Source organism: Amblyraja radiata, chromosome 19, assembly GCF_010909765.2.
Source record: "Amblyraja radiata isolate CabotCenter1 chromosome 19, sAmbRad1.1.pri, whole genome shotgun sequence".
Taxonomy (NCBI): Eukaryota; Metazoa; Chordata; class Chondrichthyes; order Rajiformes; family Rajidae; genus Amblyraja; species Amblyraja radiata.
Genome location: NC_045974.1, coordinates 22855665 through 22868473, shown reverse-complemented (window position 1 = coordinate 22868473; position 12809 = coordinate 22855665). Strand labels below are relative to the sequence as shown.

The following is a 12809-nucleotide window of genomic DNA, read 5'->3' as shown; positions in this document are numbered from 1 at the left end:
CTTTCACAGACATTGCTTGGTCTGCTGGATTCCTCCAGCATTTTGGGCTTTTTTTCTGGTCATAAAATATTTGATTAAAAACCTGACTTCCATTCTCTTGAACGTAGGGTGTTGGGTGATGAGCCAATGAAGATTTAACTTTAGTTTAGTTTCGAGATACAGCGCGGAGACAGGCCCCTCAGCCCACCGAGTCTGCGCCGACCAGTGATCCCTGTACATTAGCATTATCCTACACACTAGGGACAATTTACAATTTTTATCAAAGCCAATTAACCTATAAACCAGTACGTCTTTGGCATGTAGGAGAAAACTGGAGCACCCGGAGAAAACTCACGTGGTCACAGGTAGAATGTAGAAAGTACATACAAACAGCACCCGGTCGGGATCGCACCCGGGTCTCTGGCTCTGTAAAGTAGCAACTCTACCGCTGCGCCACCTTGCCTCCACAACGATGTTTTAAATGATTGAGGGATTTGATGGGGTAGATAAAGAGAAGCAATATACTTGGTTTAGAAGGGATAGACAGTTGTGGGGCAGCCTGAATGGCAAGGCATCTCCTCAGATTTAGAGCCAGCCATTTGAATGAAATTAGTAGACATTCTTCCACAAACGCTGTGGTGACAGAGACTCGGGCACTTGTTAATGGTGTGACAGGAATGGTAATTACAATGTACTGCAGACGGAATGCCCTGAATGTGTTCATAAGTTCTAGGAGCAGAATATGGCCATTCGGCCCATCGAGTCTACTCCGCCATTCAATCATGGCTGATCTATCTTTCCCTCTCAACCCCAGTCTCCTGCCTTCACTCCATAACCCTTTGATGCTAAATGTCGTGTAAACGCACAGCTAGGTTATTAAATTTTGAGGTGTGTCCCCTCACAACCAGTTGAGTATTCTCCACAATTAATAGCAGATTGTCACCTCAATGAATTATAATGACAAAAATATGGCTATCTTTGCAGAAATTCAAAAAATAAACTAATGTTTTCATAAGTGATAGGAGCAGAAATAGGCCATTCGGCCCATCAAGGCTACTCCGCCATTCAATATATTTTTTTTAAGTCAAGTCAAGAAAGTTTGAAATGAGTGTAGAATTTTTTGCAAGTAGATTGGCAGTCCGTGAAATAATTTGAGTCTATATATGTGTAATATTATGACTTCTGTTACCAGAGCAGTGAATATTAAAATATGTAGTATAGCTGGTTATAAAATATATGACCTGCATAAGATAAATAACTTGAATCAGACAGCCTGAAAATGATGGTGGGTCCCCAATGTGTGCTCAGGCGAGGTTAGAGTTGCAATTATCAGAGAGCAAGGATATCTTAGTTAGTAATCTGGTGCCAAGTGTAACTAGAGGGAGGAAGTGGAAACACCAGTGAAGGGAGGGGCCCACTTGATAATACCAATGATATACTTGCATCTACAGGATTCGTTTTTTATTTTAAGAGCTAGTTAATATGTAGGTAGCTGTTTTTGCATACAGTTATTTATTGTAAGTAATATAATTAGTTAGATAGTTAGATAATACTTTGGCTTTGGGCTTGGTTTTCTTAGTTGAGCACTTTTCCTGGAGTTATAGCACGTACTTTGTGTTTTAATTGTAATTTTAATAATATATATGGCCTGCATAAGATAAATAACATGCACCAGACACCCTGGGAATGATGAAGAAGGGTTTCGGCCCGAAACGTCGCCTATTTCCTTCGCTCCATAGATGCTGCCGCACCCGCTGAGTTTCCCCAGCAATTTTGTGTACCTTCGATATTCCAGCATCTGCAGTCCCCTTTTGAACACCCTGGGAATGATGGTGGGTCCCCAATGTGTGGGAACCCCGGTACCTTTCCATACTGCTGCATGATGTGTGACCCGTGCCCTAATATGGGCTGATGCACAATAATTATTCTTAATGTTATATTTCCGTTTGGATGACATAATTTGTACTGTTCCCCACTTTTGAATTAGCACCTATTGGAAACGCTTCAGATGGATCCCGATGAAATCAAGAAAAAAATATCGGGAATTACCAGCAAGGTAACCGTTTTGCGGGTTAATGAGAACGCTTTGACAAGGCGCTACACAACCCTGCTGGAAATGGAACAGCACCTGAGAAAAGAAAATAACAAGCTCAAGAACGAAGTAATAGAGATGGAAGTAGCTGTTAGTGAAAGAATTGGATACCTGCAGAGATTCAAGGCAAGATATCTTTTCAATGTAAAATCACAGCATGTATTTACGGTAGCACTGTGGACCAGCGGTAGAGTTGCAGCCTCAGCGGCAGAGACCCGGGTTCGATGTTGTCTGTATGGAGTTTGAACATTTTCCCTGCGTGTGGGTTTATGCTGGTTTCCTGCCACATTCCATGGATGTGCAGATTTGTAGGTTAATTGGCTTCTGTAAAATTGTCCCTGGTGTGTACCTAATATACTGTTTCGACATTGTATCTCTAAACTAAACTAATAATTAACAAGCAACAAGCTTAGTTTTAAACATTCAGTTCTACCATTCCTACCTTCTGAGATTTTTCTTACTAATTGCTCTTTCAATAAGTGCATTTGAATGGAGACACGAGGAACTGTAGATGCTGGAATCATGAACAAAACACAAAGTGCCGGAGAAACTCAGTGGGTCAGGCAGCAACTGTGCATCTGTCGTCTGAAAAAGGTCCCCGACCTGAAACATCAACGATCCCTTCCCTTCACAGATGCTGCCTGACTGTTTGACTTTCTCCAGCACTTTGTGTTTTACTCAAGTACTTTTAAGGTTGGTTCACAATGCCCTTCATATCTTAGCGTACCTTTGCACATTGAAGTATAATATTTTAATCATCCTGTGAACTGTGGATGGCTCGATTGTATTCATGAGTTACCTTTCCGCTGGTTGGTTAACACACAACAAAAGCTTTTCACTGCACCTCGGTACACGTGACAATAAACTAAACTCAACTAATCCAGACCTTCATTTATTCATGATTGGATTTATTCCGTTTTCCTAACGTAGTGGCTATCCAGGGAGAGGCTGGATCTGAATGTATAAATTACTTTATTTCATAGGAAAATGAGTACACAAATACATCTATTTTCCAATCTCGGCTAATTTAATCTATCTTTTTTATAATATTGGAACATTATTTTTTAAAAGGACTCCTTGAAGATGCTTCACCATTCAGAAAGTAGTTGAGGCAGGTACATTTGGACAGGTACACGGATAAGAAATGTTTGGAGGGAAATGCACCCCACACGAGTGAACTGAGATGGGCAGCTTGGTCGGCATGGACTAGATGGGCCGAAGATCCTGTTTCCTTGCAACGTGGCTCCTTAACTCTAAATAAACAAATCTTTGCAATCCAAAAGCATAACAACACTAATGCCCTTTCATTTAATGGAGTAACTACCTGCTGACTCTGTAACACTTTTAGACTCGTGCAAATCATTAAGCTCCAAGGAACAAAAAAATGTAGAAATAATTTAAACTGTTGCATGGAAAAACTTTTGCAAGGTCCAAAGCAAAAGTTGAAAGCTGCACCTGGTCAGCAGTGATCCTGAAAATTCTCCCGCACTTGTGTTTGTGTCCAGTTTAAATTTTGTGCCCCATCGTGCACTTACCGTGGTTGCCCAAATTGTCTCCTGTAACCCACTCTCACAATTTATACCCCTTATTCTCCTCCCATCCACCTACACTACAGGCAGTTTACAGTAGCCAGTTAACAATAAACAGTACACCCTTGGGATGTGACAGGAAACCGGAGCACCAGGGCAAATCCACTCAGACACAGGGAGAATGTGCAAACTCCACGCAGACAGCACCAGAGGTCAGAATCGAAATTGGCCACCGGAACTCTGACAGATCTTCTGTACCATTGAGTTACCAACTTAACATTGAGCTGAGTTCATGCATACCAGTGTCTCTTTTTAAACTGTATTATTTAATGTTTGTATCTGGTTTCTTTGAATCTATTTGTAGGAAATGGCTGGTTTTAAAATTGCTGCTTTGCAAAAAGCTTTGGATGATAGTGCACCCTTAGCAGATTTGGAACGAGCTAACAAGCAATATAATGAGCTCACAGCTAAATACAGGGATCTGTTGCAAAAAGACAACCTATTAGTCCAGAAAACCACCAATCTCGAGCATTTGGAGGTAGGCAACTAAAAGTAACATAGTAATTTATAGTAATAGTCATTTATTTTATTGCAATGGGAGTAATTGTTTGTACTGTTGTTTCTCCAGTGTAATCAGGTTAAGTGAACGATGAAATAGAAAAAATGCTGTTGATGTAGATTAAGTATTAATCTGCTGTATCTGTTGTTCCCGGTGTGGGTTCCTATATATCGCCAAACCAAGTGCAAATCTTTTCGCTGAACGTTTAGGCTCAATCCGCCTTGGCCTACGCGATCTCCCGGCCTCCAAATATTTTAACTCCCCTTCCCATTCCCACACTGACCTTTCTGTCCTGGGTCTCTTCCACTGTCAGAGTGAGGCTACATGCCAGTTGGAGGAACAGCACCTCATATTTTGCTTGGCAAGCTTATAACCCAACAGTATGAACGTTGATTTGTCTAATTTCAGGTAATTCCTACATTCCCTCTTTTCCCCTCCCCCACCCTAGTCGTCCTACTAGTACCACTGTTCACATCCTTGTATCCCTTCGTTATTGCCTCTTCCCTAGCCAACCATGGGGCATTACAGTCTCCACCCTTCCTTGGCCATCTCTTGTTGGCCTAGCTTTGTTCGGGCCATTTTTTACCTCCAGTTCCCACTGGGTCACTGGTGAAGAGGGGTCCCGACCTGAAATGTCGCCCTTCCTTTATCTCCAGAGATGCTGCCTGACCTGTTGAGTCACCCCAGCACTTTATGTCTATCTTTGTGCTTTTGATGATAATTTTCACATATTGAAAATGTACCTTGTGACCAGATTGTCCATTCCGTTAATTTGTATTTGGAAGGATTTCTTGGTGGCTTTTAAAATTGTTGGAACTATATTGGTTAAAGAAAAGCCGATGTTGGGGAAACTAAACTGCTCTACACGGGTTGATTTTATTTTTCGGGGTAGATTATTGTCTTTAATGCTGGGCCAATTAAAAAAAAACATTACATGTAGTTAAAAGTTAAAGAGCATTATTACTGGAATTCCAGAAAATGCCCCAATCGAAATGTTGATTCACCCAAAACATATTCTCTGTTTCTTCATTGATGTAAACGATCTACTGCATATATTTAACATTCTCTCTTACTTTTTGCCAGTTTTCTTATACTTTCATGGCTTTTAAAGAACGAATTAATGACAACTTTAAATAATCATGATAGACACAAAATGTTGGAGCAACCCAGCAGGTCAGGCAACATCTCTGGAGAAAACAAATGGGTGATGTTTCGGGTCGGAACCCTTCTTCAGACTTGCCCTTCCTCATACTTACCCCATAGCCATACCTTCTCATGTCCCTGGGCCATAACAAACCTTTTCATTTCTAACTGCTGGCAGGACATCAACCATCTTAACTTTTCGACTCCCCTTATCTACTCTAACCTCACCCTCTCGGAACACAGCCCTCCGCTCACTTTGCAACAATCCCAACATTATCATCAAACCTGCCGACAAGGGAGGTGCCGTAGTAGTCTGGTGAGCTGACCTCTACCGGGCTGAGGCCAGGCGGCAACTCCAGGCGCCAACTCTCATACTTACCGCAGGATCATGACCCAATAAAAAAAATACAACTCCATGCCTTTAAATGACTTTTTTTTTAAATTGTCAACACAGACTGAGGGCTCCACATGATTAAGAGGCAGAGATACTAGGTATAATTGGAGCTGGGAAGTTAAATCAGAGGCATTTTGTAATCTGTTGCTTGTTCTGTCTTCTTGAAGAGTGAAAATACCATCTTGCACGAACAGATGACTGACTTAAACAAAGAGCTGGAAATTACAAAGGAAAAGCTGCACACACTGGAGCAAGCCTGGGAGCAGATGGATAAACTAGGCAAGTGGCATGAGGTTGTTATGGATCCAAAGTACTTAAATAATTAATTATATACTGGTGTCATAGTGTATTATTGTTTAAGTGTATGTTTTGTGTTTTAATATTCTGCAAGACATTGATTATGATTTTTCAAAGTCATCCCTGAGACATGGGCCAATGGGAGTGAATATAATAGAAAAAAAAATCACAAAGTGCTGGAATAACTCAGGGCCAGGCACCATCTCTGGAGAATATGGATAGGTGACGTTTTGGATTGGGACCCTTCTTCAGACTGATCCAACCATCTGCCTATCAAACGCCCCCCTCACCAGTATCCATCTATGTTTCACCAGGCTTTGTCCTGCCCCTTCTTTCTTCTAGCTTTCTTTCTGCTCCCCCCACCAAAATCAGACTGAAGAAGGTCCCGACCCGACCCTGACTGAGTTACTCCTGCACTTTGTGTCTTTTTTTGTAAACCAGCATTTGCAGTTCCTTATGTCTCCAAAGTTCCTGTTAGGTTCAATCTGAGCTTTTTAGAAAAGAAAGAAAACACTGATATACCAGGTGTTTCGGAGCTTAGCAGCAGCTGAAAAATCTGGTCAACTAGTTAATACCATTTACATTCAACATTTCATAAGATCATTGGAGCAGAATTAGGCCATTCGGCACATCGTCTACTCTGCCATTCAACCATGGCTGTTCTCTCTCTCAACCCCATTCTCCTGCCTTCTCCCCATAACCTTTGACTCCTTTATTAATCAAGAACCTGTCAATCTTTGCTTTAAAAACTACTCAAACACTTGGCCTCTACAGCCATCTGTGGCAATTAATTCCACAGGTTCGCCACTCTCTAGCTAAAGAAATTCCTCCTCATCTCCTTTCTAAAGATACGTCCTTTTATTCTGAGCCTGTGCCCTCTGGTCCTAGACTCTCGCACTGGTGGAAACATCCTCTCAACACCAATTTTCATAGTCTTGATGTCTTGGAACACCTTGGTTCCACTTACAGCAGTGTTGGTGACTGGAAGTCACATATTTCTGATAAAAGGCAAAATATACTCAACAAAACAATACAATACAATACGGTTTTATTCGTCACATTGCACACATGCATGGATGTGGGCATCACTGGCAAGGCCAGGAGTTATTATTCAATCCTAATTTCCCTGACAAAGCTGTCTCTGATGATGAAAATGTTGTTTAAACATAGAATAGTACAGCTCACGACCTGGCCCTTCGCCCCACAATATCTGTGCCTAACATGCTGCCAAGTGAAACAAATTTTCTCTGTCTGCACATGATCCATTATCCCCCCATATCAATGTTCCCATTTAAAAGCCTCTTAAATGCCACTATTGTATCTGCCTCCGACCACCACTTCTGGCAGCACGTTCCAGGCACCCACCACTCTGTGTAGGAAAATAAACTAGCCCTGCGCATCTTCTTTAAACTTTTCCCCACTCACCTTGAAGCTATGCCCTATAGTTTTTGATGTTTCCACCCTGGGAGAAAAAAAAAATCCATCTACCCTTCCTTGGACTCTCACAATATATTACATATTTCTATCAGGTCACCCCACAACCTCTGACGTTCCAGAGAAAACGTATTTTGGGATTTTCTCTATTCGGGGGCATACGCAGTTTAAACCTGCGCACGCAGTTACAGTATAATAAGCAGGAACTGCAGATGCTGGTTTGTACCAAAGATAGACATAACTCAGCGAATTAGACTGCATCTCTGTAGAAAATAGATAGTTAACATTTTGGGTCGGGACCCTTCTTCAGGCTGGGGCAGTTACATTTTCTTTTTTATTTTAGGTGATACTACTGCTATGGACAAAGCATCTAAAGCAATTGCCAACTCTGAAATTGTGTCAATCTCCAAGAAGATAACAATGTTGGAAATGAAGGAGCTAAATGAGCGACAAAGAGCAGAACATGCTCAGAGAATGTATGAACATATACGGAGCACACTAAAACAAGTTGAAGAACGCAACTCAGAACTGGAGATAAAATTCTCCGAGGTATGTGTGTGTGTGTGTATGGGAATGATGTGTGTGATTAGATAGTTCGTATCACTGAACTCACCTTCCCCCCAGTAGCATCATTTGAATTCCTCGCCTTCAAAGCCCTTTCCTCCATGACAGTCATCCTCATTTACCGGCCACCTAAACCAAACCCCTCCTTCCTATCTGACTTCACTGAACTCCTCACACTTGCCTCATCCCTCTCCTCACGTCTGCTACTACTTGGTGACTTAAATATTCACATGGACTCCCCCACCTGCAAGCTCGCATCTGAATTCGCCTTTTTACTGGACAACTTCTCTCTCTCTCAGCACGTCACCTTTCCCACCCATGACAAAGGTCACATCCTTGATCTGGTCTGCTCCATAAATCAACCGGTACTCGACCTCCATCCTTGCCTCTTCCCCCTCTCTGATCATAAGCTTATACGGTTCACCATCCCTTCTCCGACACCTCGCCCCCGCTTCCTCCGAGAAATCACCTTCCGGAATCTAAAATCCATTGATCCCCTCCATCTCTCTGACCTGCTCTCCACCACTCTCCCACTGGACTCAACCCCCATCTCACCTGATGATCTCACAAACCATCTCAACTCCACCTTGTCTACCTCCCTCAACACTCTGGCCCCCCTCAAAACAAGAACCGTAACTTTCAACACATCCTCACCCTGGTACACACCTGCACTTCGTAAACTGAAACAGACTGGTCGCCAACTCGAACGACTAATAAAGAAATCATCTCTCACAGTCCACCTTGAAGCTTACAAACTCCACCTCACTGACTACAAAGATGCCCTCATTGCTGCAAAATCTGCCTACCTCTCCTCCATATTCACCGATCCCTGCCTAAACCACAGAACCCTCTTCTCCACAGTGGGCAACCTCCTCAAGCCTCGAGCCAACACTCTCCCTACCTCTACTCCGGATCTCTGCAACTCATTCCTCCACTTTTTCGCTGATAAAATCAGCACCATCTATCAATCTTTATCCCCTGTACCCGACTCCCCAGCATCTACTCCACCACCTACCACGGCCCCTCCTTTCAACATCTCCACTGACCTCCTTACCCCTCCTCCACACTGCTTCCTCTCCCAGTTTGACCTGGTCACCCCTATTGAAATCTCCAAACTCATCAGCTCTTCCAAACCCACTACCTGCTCCCTCGACCCTCTCCCCACTCCCCTGCTGAAGTCCTGCCTCCCCGTTCTCTGCCCCTACCTCACTAATCTCTTCAACTCCTCATTGTCCCAAGGAATTGTCCCCTCCGCTTTCAAAACTGCTGCCGTTACACCAATCCTAAAGAAACCTGGTCTTGATCCCTCCTCTCTCATTAACTACCGCCCAATCTCAAACCTCCCCTTCCTTTCAAAAACCCTGGAGCGTATCGTTGCGTCGCAACTTCATTCCCACCTCCTTGCGTATAACCTACTTGAACCCCTCCAATCTGGCTTTCGCCCCCTCCATAGCACAGAAACTGCTCTCCTCAAAGTCCTCAACGACCTCCTCACCTCTGCTGACACTGGTTCCCTCAACATCCTCATCCTCCTCGACCTGAGCGCAGCCTTCGATACAGTGAACCATAACATCCTGCTCACCAGACTCAAGGACCTCGGCATTGAAGGCTCTGCACTCAGCTGGCTCCGTTCCTACCTTTCCAACAGATCCCACTTCATCTCTCTCCACAACCACACCTCTGCTACAGCCGCAGTCACTCAAGGCGTTCCCCAAGGCTCCGTACTCGGCCCCCTCCTCTTCATCATCTACATCCTCCCCCTTGGTCAGATACTCCGCCACTTCAATCTGGACTTCCACTGTTACGCTGATGACACCCAGATTTACCTTGGCACCAAATCCCCCCACAACCCCCCCCTCTCCCATATCAACTCCTGTTTGTCAGCTATAAAAACCTGGATGCAACATAATTTCCTCAAACTCAACAGCGATAAGACAGAATTCCTCCTCATAGGTTCCAAAGCCACACTCAGCAAAATCAATAACCCCACTCTCACCATCGACGGCACCACTGTCTCCCCATCTCCCCAGGCCCGCAACCTTGGCGTGATCTTTGATTCCACCCTCTCCCTTGAGCCTCACATCCGCCATGTCATTAAAACCTCCTTCTTTCATCTCCGCAACATCGCCAAACTCAGACCCTCTCTCACTCCGCCTGCTGCTGAAAGACTCATCCATGCCTTCATCTCCTCCCGACTGGACTATTGCAACTCACTTCTCCTTGGCATCAGCTCCACCTACATCAACCGACTCCAACTGGTCCAGAACGCAGCCGCCCGACTCATCACCCACACCAAATCCTGGCATCACATCACTCCAGTCCTCAAAAAACTTCACTGGCTTCCCATCTCCCACCGGATCACCTACAAAATCCTGGTCCTCACCTACAAAGCCCTCCACCATCTGGCCCCCACATATCTCATTGACCTCCTCTCCCCCTACCAACCCTCACGGTCCCTCAGATCCACATCAGCCGGTCTCCTCTCCATCCACAAGTCCAACCTCCGCAGTTTTGGGGACAGAGCCTTCTCCAGGGCAGCTCCCAGGCTCTGGAACTCCCTCCCCCAACTGATCCGCAATTCCGTGTCCCTCCCCATCTTCCAGTCCCGCCTCAAGACCCATCTCTTCACCTCTGCCTATCCTTAGCCCCACGTCCCCGTCCCTTTTCATCTGTGCATTAATTGCCTCATGCTGTGTTTTGTATTGAATTCTGTCTTTACTTTGTGTACTAGTCATGTCTCTACTATTTATTTCATTCCCCTTACATGTTTTTCCTATACATGCTCAATTTTTGTAAGGTGTCCTTGAGACTCTTGAAAGGCGCCCATAAATAAAATGTATTATTATTATTATCATTAGATGCATGCGTGATATATCATTCGATAAGAAAAATATCATCTTTTCTGATGAAAGGACCTGACCTGAAACGTCACCCATCCTTTTTCTCCAGCGATGCTGCCTGACCCACTGAGTTACTTCAGCACTTTGTGTTGATCTTCACTTCTTATTTAGTTCTTTTCAATGAATCCATCAGTCTGTTTTGCAGTATTTTGTTGCATTTGTCAATCTTTATTACTTTCTGACACAAAATGCTGCAGTAACTCAGCGAGTCAAGCAGAATCCCCAGAGAACATGCATAGGTGACGTTTCGGGTCGGGACCCTTCTTCAGACTATCCAGAATAATAGGGTCCTGACCCGAAACGTCACTAATCCATGTTGTCCAGGGATGCTGCCTGACCCGATGAGTTACTCCAGCACTTTGTGTCTTTCCTTGGTAAACCAGCATCTGCGGTTCCTTGTTTCTACTTTTATAATTTCTGTGTTTCTATTTTTAGGTAACCAAGATAAATCTGGAAGCTCAGAAAGTTGAACAGGACCTGCGAGATGAGCTAACAAGCAGTGTGAGCAAAGCAGTGAGCGACATGGAGAGAAGGCGCATTAGTGAGCTGGAGAAAAGCGAATCCGAGTTAAAAATTGAAGTGTCCAAGTACGTTAACAATTCACAGTGATGTCCATGTCTTTTTTGGTGCAAGATGTTTTTTGGACATTATTATTTCGTTTTGTAACTGTTTATTCAACATTCCCTCTCTCATAACAAAATCTTTCAGAGATCATGGTTGATTTAACACCACATTGCCTGCCTTTGGTTTATTGCCTTTATTATCAAAAATCTATTAGTACCAGGTTTAAACTGAATAGTTGTTTAAGTATCATCTGTTTTTTGCAGAATAGAGTTCCGTCATTATGCATAGATACTTGATTGGTAAGAGTGTCAAGGGTTATGAGGAGAAGGCAGGTGGAGGATGAGGTTGAGAGGGAAAGATTGATCAGCCATGATTAAACGGAGTAGACTCGATGGGCCGAATGGCCTAATTCTGCTCCTATGACTTATGAACATTCGTGCTTCCTAAATTACACATCTGAAAGGTGCAGTTATATCTTATAGGTCTAGTTCCTAACCATCATTTACCAGTCAGTGAAAATAGTTTTTTTATCTCTTCTAAAAGTTCTCTCAATAGACTGGGTGGAAATGTCATAGACTGGAGGGCATAGCTTTAAGGTGAGAAGAGAAAGGTTTAACGGATATAAGCAACTTTTTTTTTTAACAGGGTGGTGGGGGCCTGGAACACGTTGCTAAGGGTGGCAGTGAAAGCAGATATGATCATGCTGTTTGAGAGGCTTTAGATATGCGCGGTTATGAGGGAATGGAGGGATAAGAATCTCATGCAGACAGAGGAGATTAGTTTGACCTGGCATCATGTTCGGTGCAGTCACTGAGGATTGAAGGGCCATGTTGCTGTGCTGTGTCTATGTTCTAATAGCTTCAAAACATTGACTGAATACCCTTCAAGAGCTGAATTACGGGTAAATTCCTAGTGTAATTGAAATATAACCCAAGAGTCATGTCTAATTCTAGTATATCTATAAAGATCTCCTTCTGAACCCTAAATACCCTTCCCAGAACTAAACAGATATACAGTTATGGTCTAAGTGTAGCTCTGAATAGTTGCTGTGTAAAGGTAAACACATTAGCCTTTTTAATTATTTCTGTATCTTCCCAAGAGATTTTAATGATCTTGTATGTTGGCCTAATTTCCTAACTCAAGTTATTTTATTCCAATTGTTTGCAAATATTTGATGTACCTTGTTTAGATAATACTGTACAAACCCATGCACACCAAATGCTGTGACCTTCTCCTACCTTAATGTTCCATTGATAAAACATTTACTCTCATGCTCTACAAACCCAGAGTTGTGACAAGGAGAATGCGCTGCTGTAAAGAAAGCTTAATGTTCAGATTCACCTTGTAAAGTGTC

At 43.3% G+C, this 12809-nt stretch overlaps 1 protein-coding gene across 6 annotated transcripts in view; it reads left to right on the top strand.

Moving 5' to 3' along the window:
* Window positions 1-12809, top strand: part of cep290 (centrosomal protein 290) — a 91338-nt gene that overhangs the window by 39265 nt on the left and 39264 nt on the right. For all 6 annotated transcript variants that reach the window (XM_033038003.1, XM_033038007.1, XM_033038005.1 and 3 more), the window contains 5 exons: window positions 1967-2197; window positions 3965-4138; window positions 5864-5975; window positions 7771-7976; window positions 11327-11478. In XM_033038003.1, coding sequence (XP_032893894.1) covers window positions 1967-2197; window positions 3965-4138; window positions 5864-5975; window positions 7771-7976; window positions 11327-11478 — 875 coding nt within the window. The remainder of the gene's footprint in view (window positions 1-1966; window positions 2198-3964; window positions 4139-5863; window positions 5976-7770; window positions 7977-11326; window positions 11479-12809) is intronic.